The following is a 20,822-nucleotide window of genomic DNA, read 5'->3' on the forward strand; positions in this document are numbered from 1 at the left end:
ATTAAGTGCTCAGTTTAGATTCTACTTAGCTAAGATGACACAATAACATCAGCCGACACGCGACTATCCATGGGGGTGCACAAAATGTAGTTCGTTTAATCAATGGGACTTGATTGTCGACTCGGGCATCCCTTGCTCCCCTTTCCATGGCCATGTCATCGTGGAGATCTCACACGCAAGCTGCAACCCTAGATCCAAGTAATACATGTACTAGTTAGTCTTGATCAGTTATTATACAACTTTCAGCATGTATACAGCTTTGTTCGTGGCACTTGCCTTGGGGCTTTTGGTGTTTATCTATCTGTTTTTCACCTGGAACTTTGGTCATTGGCAAAAGCGTGGAGTAAAAGAGCCGCATGCTTGGCCCCTATTGGGCTCGTTCCCCAACATTGTGTGGCCCCGAAGACATTTCACTTTGGATATGCAAGAGCTTTATATGTCAGTCGGCATGAGTAATTGTAATTGTCATACCTTAGTCTTATCATATATACTTTCTTTTGCAGGAAATATCGTGAGAATCATAGTTATGTTGGGACCTATTTGATGCGCTCTCCTAAATTACTATTGCTTGAACCAAAATTAATCAATGAAGTATTTGTGAGTGGTTTCAAGCACTTTATGGACAATGATGCTTCACGCATGGTCAACATAGAAAAGGATCAAATTCTCTGTTGCAATCCTTTTGTACTGAACGGCAACGAGTGGCGTCAACAACGTGCCATATTCTCAACTCTGCTAACCAATGGACGCATCCGCACTAGTTTCACTCTAATGCAGAGCATTTGCCAGGACTTGTGCCAGTTTATTGAGAGAGGGAGTCACTCAAATAAGCCCCAAGATGCCATGGATGTGAGTACATCAAAATTATAAGGTGACACGCGAACGATCTATTGATCTAAAGTCCCACATGTGTTCTATGAGTCCTGGATGAAAGGATATGCATTTCCTTACTTTCAGTTGGCCCTTCGCTTTACTGGCGATAGTCTATTTGATGGAGTCTTGGGCATTCAAGCGAATTGCTTTAGTGATCATCCTTTGCCCATAATTAAATACAACAAGGAGATGTCCACAGATAATCCAGGATTGGCCATGGCTGGAGCACTAAATGGCATATTCCCGAATCTACCAAATTTGCTAAAGCCGAAAATATTTCCAAAAACTTTCGATCACTTTTTTGTTGACCTCATAGGTAAAGCATTCAAACTGAGAAGATCATGTTATCAACGGCGCGATGATTTTATTAATCATCTGCTAGAGATGCAGAAGAATCATCAGTTGAGTGAACCCCAATTGATATCACATGCAATGACATTTATGTTCGATGGACTGGACACGACATCTTGTACTATAGCCCATTGTCTGTTATTGGTAAAAATCCTTAGATTCGAACATGTCTCTTGTATGGTCTCCTCTAGTTGATATCCGCTTTCTGTTCAGTTGGGACGTTATCCGCATTATCAATATAGACTCTATTTGGAGATCAGAGAGGCCTCTGTAAATGGTCTTGATTTGCCCAGCTATGATGTCCTTAATGATTTAAGCTTCTTGTCAGCCTGTCTTTATGGTAAAATAGCAACTGCTACTACTTATTTCCATATAACGATTATCCTTCTTGACAGAGACTCTGCGCATTTATCCCGCTGGCGGTTGGGCATCGAAGACCTGTACTGAAACCTACACTTTCTGGGGCTCACATCATGTACAACCATTGGTAATTAGGCCAGGTGACAATATAATGATACCCATCCATGGCTTACATCACGATCCGGCGTTTTATCCCGAACCACATGAGTTTCAACCCGAACGCTTTCTAAACGACGGCCTTAAAACGCTTCAAAAGATGGGCATTTTTTTTGGTTTTGGCCATGGGCCACGTCAATGCGTGGGAATGCGTTTGGGCTTAGCTCTGGCCAAATCAGCATTGGCTGCCATTGTGCTAAGGTTCGAAGTGCATGTGCATCCACGCACAAGATCGGGCATTGAATTGGACCCATCGATATTTGTTGGCGTTCACCGAGGCGGTGTATGGCTTGATTTTGTCAAACGCAACTGAAGCTAAAGACAGATGTGTTTAATTACTTAATAAGAACAGTTTTAGGTGAATAAATAAACTAATATTTTTATGATCTCCAAGGGAACTAAATGACGAATAATATAGAATACTGAAATCGATTCCATTAATGTTACCTACCGATATTATAATCCTACTAGTCAATCATGATAAAACAATCAATAACTTCTGAAATGCCACAGGTTAAGATACTTTCTTTCTTTCTTTTTCTTTTTTCCTTCAATTTTTCCTTTCTTTCTTTTTTCCTTCAAAGTCCTTTAAAGTTTATATTTTTATACCCTTGCAGAGAGTATTATAAATTTGGTCAGATGTTTATAACACGAAGAAGACGTTTTCGACTCCATAATGTATATGTCGAATAGTGATCAAGTGACTAATAAGTCAAAGCCTACTAGTTAGTTCTAATCGATTGTCATGTGTGTCAATAGTAGCCCTGGCATTCGCTATGCAGTGGCTACAGAATGACACTTGGAATGTTGCTCTGAATGTTGAGTTTGGAAGGTGACACGCATTAAAGCAACCTTAGCAACAAATGTTGAGAGCTGTCTTCAGGTCAGGTCCTATATAAAGAGGGGCCTCGGTCTAGAGAGCTTAGAATAATAAGCCCCTGGGAACTAACCACACAGTTCTAAATAAAAAGTGTTGAAGTTAAAAGTCAAAAGTTAAAAGTATAAAAACATGAGTGTTCACGCCTCGATATATATATGTATATATATATATTCCTTATCAGCAAAAGATGCTGAGTGTATATCCGTCTGTCTGTCCATCCGTATGGATACCAACGATCACCTCTTAGAATGTTAAACCTGTGAGGTTCTGTATACTACAGGGATTGTCTATCTCGGATTTAGCTGGATCGGATCACTATATGGAAGCTATATCTTCCATACAAACGGATGCTAAGATTGCAGGCCGCTCTTTCGGAAACTTTGATCTAGTCCCTACTAGAGTTATATTCTTTTTTTATGCAAAATGAATAAGTTTCACCTTATTTTGAGCGATAATTGTCTTACCTTTAAAGTGCAAGTTTCATTTTACAGTCAAATATATCTTCTCTAATAGATTTAATATGTTTTAAGAGTATCCAAAGCATCCCAGTGAATAACTGGAAGCGTATTATAAACGTCGACCCGGATAAACTTAAGCTTTGAATTGATTTAAAGTTACCAGAGAGTATCTAATTAGCTTAACTTTATCGTGATTATATGGAAATTAAATTTTATTTATTGAGCAATTGATCAATTCCCTTCATTAATATTGAGTGAATCTTCTTTTCTCCAAGACAAGGCCTTGGCCCATTTAGGATAGTTGATTCCGATTGGATTTCAAGTGGGTTTTTACAACACCATCAAAATATACAGTCACACAAACCAATAAGTCACCTTTGCCCCCCCTCCATTTATTTGTTGATATTGTGGTTGTCGTTTGTCGTTTGTCTTTGTATAGCTACGGTTTTGTTTGGCGGAAACGATTGTGGCCAAAGCGAACCCATAACGAAGGTCAGATATGAATGGGAGACACAGACACGCCTCCGGCCGGCTACCTAATTAATGCGCATACTCTATGCCTATGCCAGAGATAAGTTCGAAAGGTTTAGTTGGCTTTGCGTGAGATAAAAAGAAAAACAAAAAAAAGACAGGCAAAAGCAAAAGCAAATGCTGAGCCGATACGAAAACGATAATCAAATTATTAACATATAGGTTTAAATTTATTAGGTAATCATTCGGTTTCGTTGCATGCAAATGATGGGTTTTGGTTGATTCACTGAGCTGAAGGAAATGCATGCAAAATGAGGTGGCGCAAAAAAAAAAAACAGATATATATATATAACAATAAAAAAATGATGAAATTTGTTTGCTTTATAACTAATCAGTGCTAAAGGGAAATGGTTTTTGTTTTGTTTGCAATTTAAACTGAACTAAAACTGGAACTGGCAACTGGCAATAGGCGTAGAGGTTTCGTTAAGGTCTTGGCCTGAATTTGACGCACTATTCTAGTGCGAGGACGAGCCTGAGCCTGTTGTGGTGGCAGATAGCCTCGCTGAATGATTGGTTGCTGTTGCTGCAACTGTTGCTGCGGTACATATTCCTGCTGATCATCGAAGATCTTGACAGTCTGCACATGACTTTCGACACCGCTTTGGGCATTTTGTGTGACCACCTTAACCACATGATGATGACCCTGTGGCACCTCGTTGCTGGCACCTAAAATCTTAATGGTTTTCACACCAGCCTGATCCAAAGATTCGAGCACCTTGAATGTCCGCACAGCATGGGGCTTGACAATTTGCACGGTACGCACTTTGGAGCTACCGACACCACGAACTGTTGGAGTTGCAGCTGCAACAGCCACATTGACAGCCATTTGGATGTCCTTGGGCATAAATTTCTGTAACGATTGTTGAGCCTGCAAGCTCAGCGAATTGGTGTTAGACACTGGCTGAAGCTTCTGTGTGATGACACGTTGTTGTTGTTGCTGCTGTTGATAGTGATGATGTTGGTGCTGATGTTGGACATGTCGTTGAGGTTGGGAGAGACGATATTGCTGGGGTAAGGCTGTGCGTACATATGACATGGCTGGCGCATAGAATCTCGGACGTTTTGATTGTTCACGATACATGGGTGCTACCTCAATAACTTGCTGATGCTGTTGCTGTTGTTGTGGACGCTGTTGGTATTGAATACGATGTTGCTGCTGTTGATGCTGTTGGACTGGCTGTGCGTAACGTGCAAAAGGTTGAACTGTATTCATATAGCTGCTTAGCGAGTGAATATGGGTAACTTGTGTGGTGGGAGGAGCTTGAGCGGCAATTGGCACAGATGTTGGTGGTAGATAGCCTGGCGCATTATATTGCTGTCTCTGCGGAGCTGAGTATATAGGATTGGAGACTGGTGTCGGTGCAGGAATAGGCAAAGGAGAAGCCACTGGAGCTGGAGCTGCAATTGGGGCAGGAATAGGAACAGGTGCGGGAACTCGCACCGGCGTTGGTGCAGCAATTGTAACTGGGGGCAAATAACCTTGTGCTTGGTAAGAGCCTTGAGCCGTTCTTGTTGTTGTTGTGGCTGTCGATGTTGGACCAGTGATTGGCAATGGCGCTGCAGCCCCAATGGCAACTGGTGGCAGATAACCTTGAGCTTGGTAAGAACCACCTGTAGATGTGGCGGTTGATGTGGCTGTTGCTGTTGTCGTTGCAATTGTTTGTGGAGCCAATGGTTGTTGGTGTTGTTTCGGTTGGCCATAGATAATATCGGCTCCTTGTTGTTGATTGGACACTTGCAATTGGGATTGCACCACAACCTGTTGCTGTTGCTGTTGTTGTTGCTGTTGTTGTAGCTGTAGTTGTTGTTGTTGTTTTAATAACTTTGTCTGTGTCTGCAGGCTATGGAGCTCTGCAATGGCTGCTTCTGCATTTTCTGGCTTAGTAAACTCATAACCATCTGGTAGAATGCCGGGATGACTGATTGTTGCCTGTGTTGGTGGAGCAACGGGCAATGATTGCTGTGGTTGCTGATAGACAATCGGTTGCGGTTGCTGCAACAGTTTTGGTGACTCGTAGCTAGGTGGCAGATAATCTGGAGCACGATATTCGCCAATAGCTGGCTGCACAGATGCCACTGGAGCAACGTGTTGTACAGGAGCAATTTGTTGTACGGGAGCAACTTGCTGTACAGGAGCAACTTGTTGGACGGGAGCAACTTGCTGTACAGGAGCAATTTGTTGTACAGGAGCAATTTGTTGTACAGGAGCAACTTGTTGTACAGGAGCAACGTGTTGCACGGGAGTCACCGATTGGTGCTGAGTCAGCGATATTGGCAACACATCAGGATTGGCAAAATCATAGCCTGGTGGCAAATAGCCTGGTGCTTGATATGCTGTTGCTGCTGCAGTTGCAGTTGCAGTTGCCGGAGCGGGTGCAGTTGTCTGCAACTGTTGCTGTTGAATGGGCTGCTGTTGGATAGATTGCTGTTGCACGGGTTGCAGTCGTGTAATTTGATTTGCTTCAGGATTGTTAAACTCGTAACCAGGAGGCAAATATCCGGGAGCACTGTATTGAGCTGAAGTTGATCCAACCGCAGTTGCACTTGTGCTGCTGCTAGAAGCGATGCTGGTGCTGGTGGTGGTGGTGGTGCTGCTGCTTGTCGATGGTGGCAAATAGGTGGGACCTCGATAAACTTGTTGTTGCTGTTGCTGCTGCTGTTGTTGTTGCTGCTGCTGTTGTTGTTGCTGCTGCTGCTGTTGTTGTTGGGATTGCTGTGGTGGCAAATAATCGGGAGCTTGGAATACAGACAATGCTTGGGTAACGGCACCACTGCTACTGCTGGAAGCAGAGCTGCTACTGGCGATGGGAGGCAAATATCCTGCAGCCTGATAGCTTTGTTGACTTAGTTGCGTTTGCTGTTGCTGATGGCCAGTAGGTGGCAAGTAAGCGGGAGCATTATAGCTTTGAGGCTGCTGCAGTTGCTTACGCTGGAAATCGTGCTGATAGTTGGATGGGAAGGGTACAGGCACAGAGGCAGCGGGTGAAGGCGATGGTGCAGCGGCAACTGTTGCAGCCGTATCAGCGAAACCTAAAAAGGATACATCCAAATTGTCATTATCCTGTTGTTGCTGCTGCTGTTGTTGCTGTTGCTGTTGTGTCACTCCTTGAGGTGGCAAATATTGATGATTTTTGCCCTCATAATGATTATGAACTTCAAAAATTTGATATCCAGAATTCCCATAGTTGCTTTCCTTAAAATATTGCTGTTGCTGCTGTTGTTGCTGCTGCTGCTGCTGCTGCTCTCGCAATTTAAGCGATATATCCGCATGACATAATCCACATAACAAGGCAAACGCCAACGATATTCCAAACAACTTCACCATTTGAAAATGCAATAAAACAAAAACAAAAAAACAAAAAACAACAACAATTATTAAACACAAATTGTCACAAAATCCTTGGCGAATATCATCTATATACATATATATGTATATATATGTATTTTTTTATCACTTCACAAATTTTGTTTGTATTCCGTCACTTACATTCATTTTCACGTTGGTCGTGCTTGAGCCCTCGATGTCCAATCGTTCAATGATGAACCATCATGACCTGGCCACGCATTTTATACAAAGATAGCCAAAAAAAACCACAACAACAACAAAAAGAGTAAGTTCATCTCCATTTCCCCATTGATTAACAACAGCAGCAGCAGCAGCAGCAGCAACTGGCAACAAGCAGCAACGCATCTTCGTGTTACATTTGGCCAATTCGTTTCTCTGACTCTGGTTTCGGCCTTTCAATATTAATTCGTCTATGCCGCAACATCTAAATATACAAATAAATACGCATTGCTTGTGGTTGTTGCTGTTGCTGTTGGTATTGGTTTTTGGCTTGTTTTCTTTCTTTTTCGCACTGCTCTTGTTGTAAAATGCAGATTTCGTCTTAATTTTATTGAGTTATTAAAAAACAACAAACGCCAAAATAATAAACAAGTTATGAATTTGGCAAAACAGAAAAGCATATCGCCAGGGCGGATATCAAAGTAATTAATACACACACCACAAATCAATCAGCAACATTATGATGCAACTGTTCTCTAGTCTTCAGAGAGCCATTGCATAATAGTAATTAACCCAAAGATTAGAAATTCGGCACCTGAATTGGACATTTTGGTTAGCCACAGTTGGACACAGACACAGACACAGATTTTCTGATCTTCACATTTCGAAAGTGTCATGAAATAATAAACATTTCTCTGTCATTGCCTAAAAACTGAGGAGAAGAAAACATAAAAATGATTATTATATCATTAGCACTGGACTGAAATGATTGAATGACTGATCTGAGGCCAGACTGATTGAGTGGGGAGGACGGTTTGATAATTTAATGAGACAGATGGCCAACCAACAACTGTTGGCAGGCAGTTGCAATCTGATCCCTTTGCCTGTTTTCTTTTTGAATATTGATTTGGCCAACTTAATTATATATACAAAACACGTGGCCTGTCTGATAAAACCAAAAAAAAAGAAGAAAAATAATATGAGGGAAAAGATACACCAACATTTCACCTAAGCTACCCAAATAATGTTTGCCTTTGGGTCGCCTTTGGCTTGGGTTTTGGTTTTTGGTTGTTTCGGTCGGATTGCGCAAAATTGTTTGAAAATCATTAAGTTAAATTTGAATATAACCCTCAAGAAATTGTGATAATGATGATTAAAAGATTGAAGAAAATTAACCCGAAAATATGCATACATACGTTTAATATTCCATATTCGAATAATTGTTGCTTAAAGGAGGTCTCTTCAATGACTTTTATAGGCTTCAAAATGTGGGCAAAGAAATTGTAATGTTATTTTGAAATCTTTTTGGAGAATACAAACGTTTTCAGGGTGATAATATAAAGAGTTGGACTAAATGCCTAGACGACTTGGTGACAAAATTTAATAAGTTAATAAGTAGTAACATTTACTAATGCATCCACTTGTAAGATCAAGTAAGCTTTGGAAAACAGAAATTGAGTCTTTTGGCTTAAAGGTACTAAATAAAAAGAGTTTAACAAGGCGTATTCTTCATATATCAAAATTGGATCAAAGAGTCGTGCCGAAATATGTATGCCCTCACAACTTTCCATGGTACTCTTTCATTTTTATTCCCTATGAACTCAATACCTACTAAAAAAACAGTTATTTGACACAGTTATCGGACTTTAACAATGGCTTAAGAAGCAAACAAAGTTTTCCTGACTAATATTATTTTTGACCTATCGTTCGAAGGAGATATATGTAGGTATGTAAGTTAACAAACAATCCAACAAACTGCCTTCGCACTAAGTCTTAGAAAAATCTGTGCAGCTGCAACGTCGATGTGACGAAGAGCCCATAGCATGACCATACGCCTTACATATTTACTTCTTATGTACCTATTTAGCTTTAGATTTATATTCCCATTTATGTACTTAGGTTTAGTTCTCTTTTATTTTCTTCAACATATTCAGTTTTTGTATAACATTTTAACAATAAAGAAGCATAACTCCGGCACTTGGCCGTAACACAATTTATAATCTCTACTATATTGCTGATCCACAAGGACTTTATTTTCATTTGTTGCACTTTAATTCTATATGTTATTTGTGTTTATAATATTTAGTATTATGAATAGGTAAGCTTTATCAATTAACCTAGATCAAATATTAACGAGCAATGGCTCCGGATGTTGGTCTGTCGCGTCTGTCCAGGGAATGCATACGCTTTAGTCCAAGTCGTTGGATGAGCTTTGAGACGGTCTCCATAGATCAGCTAACGCGGATAGGCTCAGATCGTGTTGGAGAACCGAATTTTGCACGTACCATTGTGCTCCTTTAGTGCGTCGAAGCGCTTCGTTCTACTTGGTTTGAACCTTTTTGCCAGTAGATGAGCTGCAAAGCCCCAAATGGGAGAAGCATATGTGAATGTAGGTATCACTCTGAGCATCCAGTCCAGCATTTCGAGTTTCCTGGTTCATTTGTCTAGTTTTTCTGTCTATCACAACGCCCAAATATGTGGCATTGCTGGCAGTCGGAATTGTTTCATTGTTGAGTGTTAATTAAGGACAGGTTAAGCTTCTAAGAGCAAAGGTGGTTTGAATTGACTTGGTGGTTTTTATAGAGTATTGATGGCGCTGAGTTGGTCATTCTATTGATAAGATGCACCGTAAATTTTGTGGACATATCTGTAACGGGTCGTTTTTATCATAGATCATATAGATCATAGATCGCCATAACCACCGATACTGTTATCCTAAAAACAGGCATCCGAGCACGCTACTCCACCATCCTCTCCTCAGAAACGAATAGCAAAGAAGCTAAGAAGAAGTGCATAATAAACTCCAACTCGCTATCAGCTATCGAATCCATAAGCAACATCAACAACACACATTAATAAGATCAATCCTAACAAAAACCAATCTTGTGGACTATCAGTCACTGTGGCATAAAAGGCAACGAACTTGCCGACCAAACCGACCACACTCCCAACATTTACTGTACTGATATAAACAAGGACACACAATATTCATTCAAGAACACTACATAAACCCGAACGACATAACACCCTGTGCAAAGTATACCTCAACATCCGACCAAAACATAGATCACGTCTAGAAATCTTCGAAAAACCCCATAACAATCCTTGCAAACGCAACTCAAACAAACCTCTCCATGTCAATAAATTACATAAAAAAACAGTCCACTACCACATCCCATAGGTTTAAATTTATAAAATACATACAATTATAAATGTAAATTATGTAAATATGTTAATAAGTAAAAACACACAAGCCAAGCCGAAGGCCCAAGCAGCTAGCGCTTTCAATAGAAATTAAGCTCCTACTAATTTAAATTAGTCCTAACTCTTAAATAATAGATATCAAATAGAAAATAGAAATCACGGTCTACGATATTCATAAGGAACAAAAGGCTTAAAAAAGTCTAGCCTTAAGTATAAGACCAACTTGGATTCAAGTAATTTCACATTTTTCTGAATGTTTTCGAACTCTAAATAAACTCAAAGCACCGCTTAGCGATCGATACATTATCATTTTAAAATAAAAAACATAGACCAAATTTTTACAACATTTTTGGAATTTACGGATTTGGAATTTCCTTTATTAAGAAAGCTCCATTTAATGAGGATCTATCTTTCGGACTATTTCTTAGTTGGCTGTTTTTACTCCCGTTGAGATTCATTGAAACGTTTAAGAAATTGCAATTATTTGGTTTGGAAAAGTTGAAAACTTTAAGGTTCAGTAGAGTCGAAAACAAAGAATGTTAGATCCGCATTTATCCAAGATAATGTGAGGTATAAATACCTTGGCTAAAAGATGATCTAGACAACGTTATATTGTATATTGAACAGAACTGTTGCCGTTTGAATTAGGCTGAGCCTAATCAAGTTTTAACCACAGTTGGTGAGGAATGAGGAATGTTGTGGTTCCCATGGCAACCACTTAAGCACATTCATTTCAATTCAATAGGCCATAATCAATAATCGATAATCAATAAGCAATATCAATATCACTTTCCCCTCACTCATAAGTAGCCACAACCTTGACCCATCTCCATCTATTGGCTTTAATATGTTATGCATACTTTAGACGAACGCTAACAAGTTAGTCAACCAGCCATTCGGCCAGTCAGCCAATCAAGCTGGTCGACTAGCCAGCTAGCCGAAAAGATAGTTCAATAGATAACTGACCAGCCCAACTGGCATCGCAAACAACAGGAAAAACCAACAAAGAGAAGAAAAAAACTCATAAAAATAACAAAAACAATAAGTAAATTGACAAACAGAGCAACAAACAAGGGAGGGCTGGGCTGGTCTGGGCTGGTCTGGGCTGGTCTGGGCTGTGGTTTAGTAGAGAGGAAAAGACGCGCCTGGTTATCGGACAGAAAACATAATTGAATTGTCTATCCGAAAGAAGCAACAACATCAACAACAATACCAACGATGAATAAAACAAAAAACAAAAAAAAGATTCAACACCTATTAACTAGATAGAAACAACAGCAACAACAATCAAAATTATTATAAATGTTTACTTTTTGTTTTATTTATTGCACATTTTTTATGACAGTTGCCCAATTGTTTATTCTTTTTGCATTTGTATTCATTCACATTCATTTATTCAATCAATTTAATTAGCATTTGAAACGAAAAGTATCATCTTGTGGCCAATAATAAATTAATTTCATGTAAAACATATATCTCGCCTATTAACAAATATTGGTTATGCCCGATTTGCATATGCATATATGGATATATTAACTTTTAGTTGCATATGCATATCGGTAAGCCAATTTATCAAATCGAGTAGCAACTTTTAGCTATGGACCAGGCCAACGATTAAGACAAATATTTACAAGAGAAAAAAACACAAAATACCTCCAGAGGGCATCCCGATGGGCCAAAACAGTAATGTCGAACTCCATATACCCTAACTTTATGCTTTACTAAAGTTGACACTGATCCTTTTGAATAAAGTTTCAATTACTTTTGATTTTAGACTTATTATAGATCTAAAATTTTCAATTTTTTTATATACTTTCTCTTCCTCCTCGTTGGAGATTTGAAAATCTTAAAAATATATACATACATATAACATATAAAGAGTATTGAAACGTCCAACAAAGTCTAAAGGCAAAATGAAAGGCAACAACATGGTAAAATTCCAAAGGGCAAACGATGTAGGCTATGCAAAAGGTGTTCATAAATGAAGATCCAAATGATCTGATAAAGAACAATGCCGAAAGAAAATAGATATCGCATTAGAGATACTAATTTACTTTAGTTATTATTCCACATTTCTTTGAGAAGATGTAAAACAGATATTTCATTGCCACAAATAAATCATAGAGATGCCGTGATAGATTAAACAACGCCAGAAATTGCAATTTAAAATCGTTTTTTGTTTGAGGCGATTTCAATTGTTTTTTCCTAATGCCAGACCATTTTGAAATTGCTAGTATAAATCGTATATTAAAGAAACACAATCACTAAAGTCATTCATTACTTCGAACGCTCAGTTGATTTTTGTTTACTTGACGGAATCCCCTAGATCGTAGCCGTTGATATAATGTCATTTATGCATTTTAGAGTTTAGACCTACTATATGTCTGTGGATATACCAGCTTTATTATCAGATATTTATATATGTAGTGACCAAAAATTTTCAAATTTTTACTCAAGTCAAAACAAGCAACTGAGTCACTTTTCAAAGCTCATTTAATTGTGTACACAGAAATGAAGTAAGTAAGTCGTCTCACCGACTTCGGTATACCATGCAGCAGTTAAAATTAGAATAACAAATGCATTTATGTATATTTTTGTATAAATAATTCTGTTCAAATGGTTTTTACAAGCATAAGTATCTCGGTCACTCAAGCATATGAGCACCCTGGCACCCCTACCAGCCAGCGGACAACTCCGGCGTTATGGGAAAACGTTTATATGCATGACTCGGCTATTTTTAGTCGGATTTTGATCTGATTTAGTATGTTGTTGTATTAGTATCAGTATGTAGTATTAATATCAAATTTAAGTGTGTCAAATTTGATTGCGTAAGGTAGAAAATTACTGGAGATAATCGAGTTGTTCAAATTGCGGGGGCATAAAAGGGGCGTGGCAAAAATTTAAAAATAAACTCGTTCACTTTACATACTACACGAGGCTACATACTTAATTTGGTGGCTCTAGTTTGTATAGTCTCTGAGATCTAGGTGTTCAAACGGACGGACACACGGTCGGACAGACGGACGGACATGGACTCAGCGACTCAACTTCACATGCTGATCAAGAATATATGTATATATTTTATGGGGTCGTCTGTAACATACATTTTGTCGACTATAATATACCAGTTCACTCTATGAACATAAATCACAATAAATTTTTGAATAGAGTCAGATTTAATAGTCTATTAACGTCTTCGAAGGGGCTATGAAAACTTTCTCACAGTCATGAATTTAGCTCATTTGATATTTTACCAAATTAATAGACGAATAAATGAACATGTTTGCAATTTTTTTTTTTTTTAAGTTTTCAAAATTTATTTCTTCTTAAAGTTCTGACTTATTTCTAGGTAATATTTAAATTCATTTCAATTGAAATTTGATCAAACAGCCCTCCCTATGTAAAACAGGTTTTCTCTGACGAAGTCAAATATTTGATTACTAATTGATACATAAGTTGAACAAAAGAGAAGTTGTCGAAAACCAAAAGCCAAGTGTTTGATACCCTTATTAATGAGATCTTACAACTTGTGAGGTGATCACTGCTCCTGTGATATGAAGCAAAGGAAAATGTCGGGTTCTGGAGGCAAACAGAGAGATTGGACCTTATGTCTCCCTTTTATGACGCATCCTTTTAGCCCAGTAGATGAATTGAAATGAATGAATGACATGCATAAATCGATATACCCGATTGTGGTTAGGGTAAGACCAAAACTCATTCGAGGCATCTCCATCCGTCCGTTTGAATAGAGAAGCCGCAGCCAAAGTGGCGACTTATCAACAAGTTTTTGGGGCGTTTCAGTCATTTGAGGCGTGTCTCTGTCTAACTTAATATTTAGCTAGTTAGCTGAGACGGATTTTTCTTCATTTCGAAGTTCCGGTGTTTCGTTCATTGGTTAGGGGGCATCACATCATTAACAACATGTGTAACTATTATGCCATGGCAAAAGCTAAGAGGATTTTGAAATTTAATTCGCATAGTTTTGCATACCAGAAAGACGGGAAAGAAAGAGAGAGAGAGAGAGAGAGAGATATAAGCAGAGATTGGCACCTGTGAGACCAAACGGAAGGCAACTCCACCAGTTCGGCTTGAAGATTACCACGATTGGAGGATAAAAAGTGCTTTGATCTACTTGAAACTCACCAACGACCCCGTTTCCTCTTGAAGATCGTGCCAAACGTGTTCATAAACGATTGCATATTATGTGAAATTAGATGTATATTTAATTACTATGGCAAATTGTTTAAATACAGACATTTGATTAACCCAATTTTTGACATCAATCATTAACCGATCGACGGAACAATCGATCAGTCCTTCAATATAAAACACTTTGCCTTTCACTTGACACCAAAAACAAACAAAACATACCGAAAAAATGCGGCTAAATGTAAAGCATTTTGTAAAGTCTAGGCTAAAGATTAATTAAACATTTGCGGCTAATACAACAATATTTTGCAGAAGCAACAAAAATATACATACATGTATGTATATGGCAAATTAAATACATACATCCATATTTATGTACATATATGGTAAATCTGTTTGACAAAACATCCATAAAAGGTTTAAATTCAAATAACAGTTAATAAGATTTATTGGGCTTTTAGACAGATATTTCTATATTTGCATATCAAATATTTCTGAGGCGGGGAGTAGAAGAAAAGTATGCCATACGTGTTACTGATTGACTAAAATATTTAATATATACCCAAATCGGTTATGCCATTTAATTGCCCAATATCACATCGTTGTCAATATTCACGGCCAATATCAACCTTAAAACGATAACCCCAAATGGAGAAAAAGCCAAATGAAATAAACATCGACAGGGCTCAGGTTGATCACATACGAGGTAACAAATAAACATGGACTAACTAAGAACTTTTTACCACCAGCTTGTACTTCTGCTTCTGGGCGCAAATTAGTCGATTCCAATCCTTTGCTGCTTGACAGAGCGTCTCCTGGGGCGGAAGGCCGCAATGTTTCTTCCTAAACCGATTCACAGCCAATGTGGTCAGGGGAGGAGTTGCAAGCAATGCGATGTCCGAAAAATATGTTCAGCGGTTTCGTTGAAGTGACAGAGGAGAGATCAGTTGATGAAGGTTGTTAAAAGATTGGCAAAGAACACGAAAAGGTTCGTGTAGAGAATAGTTAGTGAAACATCTACTAAGGTGAAAAGGGAACACAAAAATATAGAGAATCTAGTAGATTAGTAGAAATGACTTCATCGTTGATTAGTTTATGGAGAAAGAGAATGCCAAATACGAGCCTACAGTCGTAAAGTGGAGGAAGATTAACAAGAAGTCTGTCAGAATGAGAAGGAAGGCAAAGACTCGGGTCACAATTAAGACCGCGTTACGCGAACTTGAGGAATCGCTCCTGTACCGATTCAGTACTACGATGGTGAACATCATACTGAGGGTTTCGAGCAATATTCAAGAGTAGGGCCCAGCCATTTTTGAAGACAAGAAGACCATATGCAAAGGCACGATAAGTGACGGAAAAAGCAAGGCCAACCTGATTCCCCCTTTCATCGTCTTTTGAATGATAATCCTAAAAAACACAATACAAATTTCAAACGCAATCAAAGTAGCAGAGTTGGATCTAGATTCTGGACGAAAAAGTGGATATCAGGTTGGCCTTGCTTGTTCCATCACACATCATGCCTCCACAAGAGTCAATGTCAGGAGTAGGATAGATTTGTAGTCTCATTTCATTCAAAGTTCGCTTAGAATACGGATCTATTCGATATTTTCTGATCTTTTTTTTGTTTTTCTCAAATTTATTATAATGGCAGAAATTTTAGTCAATGAAGCAAAAGTCCTGCAATTCCTCCACAAGAGGAGGAATCCGCAACTATTGTGCGATATTATTGCCTACTTTACTAATCGGACCACGGATGCGATCAAGAGTAAAACGGTAAAGGAGCAGCTGCTCGATGTCTTGAAGACCTCCACTCAGTCTGGTGTCATTCAGGAGGTGAATGAATTTTACTTTATCCACGCCCATGAGGAGGATATAAAATGGATGAGGGGAGAAGATCTTTATTGCTTTACTTTGCACATTTCTAACCATGACTGATATACTCTCTTCGGAAGGGTATACAATAACTGGAAAATCATTTAGTTTATCGTGGAAAGGCTGTTTCTATGGTGTAATAAAATTATAAATTTGTCTAGCAAAAAAAGTTTTTTTTTCCAGTGCTTACCGACATTGTAAGGAGGCTTTTCTTTAAATGACATCACAGACGAGATTACGTTTATTGACCATTTAATCGGCTGATATTCCTAGAACTTAAAAACTATTTAAATATAAATATGCATCTGGTTAGAGATTACGACCTATTAAAATTTAAATCGAACTTAGCCGGCTCGAGATGTATAAAATAACAGGTCGTGAATTTAGTTTAAGGGCGAAGCTCTTACACTAATATTTCATAGCGCCTAAGGGTATGCGGCATTGTAGGCTTCGCCAACTTTCTGCGCTTCATTTAGTTGGCAATGTAATTTCCAACTAGTTTAAGCGTTGAAGACATGGTATGGCTATTGCAATTCTGGAGTTCTTTAGCAAAGTCTGCTGATAGAACTTGGTAGTTCTTGAAATAGCTATACAGACAACCTGCTCACCTTTTTGTGTGTTACCTTTGAAATAATCTTTTGTAAGATTGACCTCGAGCCGGCTAAGTTCGATTTATAAATATGCATTTGATTAACAGTCATGTAGACCCAATTGGCACATTGAACCAGATATCGAAAAATATATAATGCTACCTCATTGAGTGGATATACATAATTGACATCGTCAAATAAAATGTATATTTAAAACATTTTTATTCTTTACAATTTGGATAGCAAAGTTTCTAATCTTCCTCTTGGGACAGCATGGTTGCTTCTGCAGACATCCCACTGCGGTTGGACAATATACTGGAAGTGGACTCTAAATTCGTTGATGAATCCGTACTCTCTGCCGTGACCGTAGGCATCTGGGTGGGATTGCCCAAAGAAATCTCACTGGAGCTAGCACTGGGAATGAGCCATCCATCATCCTTCAGGACCCTTAGCACATCCTCCACATGAGTGCTGGCGAAATAATGTTTATTCTTCTCATATATGGCGCCAGACTGGATGGAAGTCTTCAAAACATCGAGCAGCTGCTCCTCTACCGTTTTACTCTTGATCGCATCCGTCTGACTTTGGAAAACGGCCATTAGTTGATCTAATGTTTGCGGGGCCAACCTAGCGCGGAGGAATTGCAGGACTTTTGCTTCATTGACTAAAATTTCTGCCATTATAATAAATGTGACAAAAAACAAAAATTTCTATTAACAAAATTTCAAAAATATCAGATAATATCGAATAGATCCGTATTCTAAGCGTATTTGGAATTAAATGAGACTACAAATCTATCCTACTCCTGACATTGACTTTTTTTGAAGGCATGATGAGTGAAGGAAGAAGCAAGGCCAACCATTTTTTCGTCTAGAATCCTAGCTCCAACTCTCCTTCTTTGATTGCGTTTGAAATTAGTGTTTTGTTTTTTTAGGATTATTATTCAAAAAACGATGAAAGGGGGAATCAGGTTGGCCTTGCTTTTGACGTCACTCATTATGCCTTTTCGAAAGTCAACGACTAAAGATGGATGGATTTGTAGTCTCATTTCAATTCAACAAAACAAACAAAACGGAACTGTATTAATAAATTTAGTTTTCTTGTCTCCTTTATTACAATGGCGGAAATTTTAGTGAACGAAGCCAATATTGTAGAGTTTCTCCTCGAGAAGATCGAGCCGCAACATTTGGACGAAATCCTTGCTTTTTTTGGTGATCAAATCACGGATGCGACCAAGCGCAAAGCAGTGGAGGAGCAGGTGCTGGAAGTCTTGAATACCTCCACCCAATCTGGTGCCATTTATGAGGAGTGCTCATTTTACTTCGCCAACACCCTTGTGGAAGATGTGGAATGGATTATGATGGATGAACATGATTGGTTCAATCACAGTATGATTTCTTTGAAAAGAGCAGTGTCTCCTAGTACATGGTCTAGAATCCAAAATATATTCCAGTACATTGCCAATTGGGTCATCCAAATTGCAGATGTGTTTTAAAAATAAATTTTAACAATCATAAACTGTGATTTTTTTAATGATGATGTCCTTTGGATAATATTTGGGCTTCTTTTAAGGTGTTTGGACATGTTATTTAGAATAGAATTTTTGTATTCTGTTCCCATAGTCGTAATGTAAATCTTAAAATACCTCGATTTATTGTTACAGAGATTAGACAGCCTACGGGTAAACCAGACCGGCATCTGGCAACATCTACGACGAGAGACTGAGATATTGTTCAATGAATTAGTAACGGATTTGTAAGAAATAATAACTTCAATGGTAGGGTGATAAGGATCTTCAGGCTTCACAAGGGGCTTTGTGTTAGATACAAATATAACGATGGGATCCAAGATAAAAACAAGATCAAGTATTCTTTTAGAAGAACTGGTATAGCGAACATTCAACTAGGCTATTAAGAAGAACATTTTGAGACGAAGGAATTGAGCAAGAGAGATTATCATCAAGCAGCCAAGAAGTATAAGCTAAAGTAGGAACATCTGAACACAGATTCGAGTTGACTGCAATGAGTACTCCGCCGCCACGACCACCAACACGCTCAAGCCTGTAAGAAAAAGTGTGATTTCTGCAAATAAACATTTCGTTTTGATTCATTTGAGTCAACTCTATTCATAAGTTGACAATGAAAACTACAAATACATGCATATGACTCAGACATTTTCTATATATATTTAAAAGGCTGGAGTATAACTTTCTAATTTTACAAAACTCTGGAAAATGCCCTCGTACCACCTTTTAACACGAACACCTTCTTAATGTGCACGAGCATGCTTGTGGGGGCGGGATCTTGCCTTTGAAGCACGACGGTCACCGGTCTTCTTCTTCTTCTTGTTGTCGAGGTCGTCGATGTCGCTGTTGATGTTGATGTTGTCGTTGATATTGTCGTTGATATTGTCGTTGATATTGTCGTTGATGTTGTCGTTGATGTTGTCGTAGTTGTTGTGCTTGCTTTTGTACCTTAATGGCATCTCGCAGGGATCTATGATATACGTTCGCCAGGGAAAGATGTATTCCAAGCTTCTGCTCAATTTCACAGATTTGTATGTAAGCAACAGGGCCACAACTAACTTGATGCTAATCACGGAATAGTGCCCAACGAAATTTAGCAAGGAATTCTTTGCGACCTTGGGATGCTTGACACAGTATCCGTTGAAGATCTCCAAAGTAGCTGCAAACGGCTCCCAAACCAGAGCAATCACGATCTGATTGAGTATATAATACACGACGATATCCACAATAACTTGCCGACTCCTGATTACTGGTCCTATCTTCTCCACACGAAACAGGTGCAGCAACATCACCATCGAGAGGGTAACCAAAATGGATGGAACATCAGATTGATATTTCATGCGCAACACGTTGACATTCATGATGAATAGCCCGACAACCAAAAAGACTGCGGCCTTCAGCTCCCAAGTCTCCTGTCTAGAGCGAATAAAGAGCATTCTGCAAATAATACAAACAAATCAGAAATTTTTAGAAAAAATCTTATCACAATGTCGAAAAATTGAATAAATTGTTCCGGATCGGTGAGTGTCTGAGTTGTAAGTGACCTGTGTGGCCTACAGCTTTGGGGTATGGACATAAATTCCAATCTCAAAGCCTCCCTGATCGAATCCATGAAATACCATAGGCTACTTGGATAACCGCACTGTGTCTGAAAATTTTAAATTTAGTTGATATTTAATGTAGTGATGGAGCCATTGACTATTTACTAAAGGATCAGTCAAATAAATTGCACATACGCAGTGTTAGCCAGCCATTTAGTGGTAATTGACTTTCTACCAACCCAAAAACTATCTCATATATAACCTGAGGGCTGGGGCTAACTTCGACCGCGCGGACGGACATGGCTATTTGAACTCGTCTCGTCGTGCTGATCAAGAATATATATACATATACTTTGTATGGTCGGAGATGCTTCGTTCTATGCGTTGCACACTTCTGACCAAAATTAATATACCCTTTTTGCAAGGGTATAATAACGCATAAATCGATCCATAGCCTTGCGTAAATTTTTTATATTGGTTTTGTTTTTTTCTTTTTTTAAATTATCCATCCTCTTTTAAACCCTTTTCGTCGTTGCTCGTCTTGTTGTTGTTATTGTTGTTGTTCGTTAAGTGTAAATTAAACTGTCTAATAAATTATTGAAGCTCCGCTACCAACCTACGCTTCAGAGTTCAACTTCAACTCCAAGTCAACGTTAAATATGTATGTCGGCGGTGGCCCTTCCGGTGCCGAAGCCAGTCTGTCTGTGTGGGTGTGTGTGTGTGTGTGTGTGTGTATGTGTGTGTGTGTGTGTATTTGCGGTTAGCTGTTGTCTAAATTAAATTATAGCTGACACCACCAATGCATTCCACCGTAACCACCCAATCGC

At 38.7% G+C, this 20,822-nt stretch overlaps 2 protein-coding genes across 2 annotated transcripts; one reads left to right on the forward strand and one right to left on the reverse strand.

Moving 5' to 3' along the window:
- The first annotated feature begins 327 nt into the window (after window positions 1-327).
- On the forward strand, window positions 328-2,133 carry Cyp28c1 (Cytochrome P450 28c1). The gene is made up of 5 exons (XM_068298528.1): window positions 328-438; window positions 504-849; window positions 958-1,368; window positions 1,438-1,564; window positions 1,620-2,133. Exons 1-5 carry the CDS (start codon window positions 422-424, stop codon window positions 2,051-2,053), a joined length of 1,335 nt encoding a protein of 444 aa, XP_068154629.1. The 5' UTR covers window positions 328-421; the 3' UTR covers window positions 2,054-2,133.
- A 1,846-nt stretch (window positions 2,134-3,979) lies between these two features.
- Window positions 3,980-7,156, reverse strand: LOC137583629 (uncharacterized; the record flags this gene model as incomplete). Its single annotated transcript, XM_068298719.1, has 3 exons — window positions 3,980-5,671; window positions 5,777-6,925; window positions 7,097-7,156. Coding segments are annotated over 3 exons (2,901 nt in total), but the record flags the coding sequence as incomplete, so codon positions are not given.
- Window positions 7,157-20,822: the final 13,666 nt, after the last annotated feature.

This window comes from Drosophila tropicalis, unplaced genomic scaffold (assembly GCF_018151085.1).
Source record: "Drosophila tropicalis isolate 14030-0801.00 unplaced genomic scaffold, ASM1815108v1 contig_867, whole genome shotgun sequence".
Taxonomy (NCBI): Eukaryota; Metazoa; Arthropoda; class Insecta; order Diptera; family Drosophilidae; genus Drosophila; species Drosophila tropicalis.

What these genes read in the sequence shown, in the direction of transcription:
- Cyp28c1 (XM_068298528.1), top strand. An exon ending in AGCCCCAAGATGCCATGGAT is followed by an intron (nt 850 to 957) that starts GTGAGTACATCA and finishes CCTTACTTTCAG; the next exon opens with TTGGCCCTTCGCTTTACTGG. An exon ending in CTTGTCAGCCTGTCTTTATG is followed by an intron (nt 1,565 to 1,619) that starts GTAAAATAGCAA and finishes CCTTCTTGACAG; the next exon opens with AGACTCTGCGCATTTATCCC.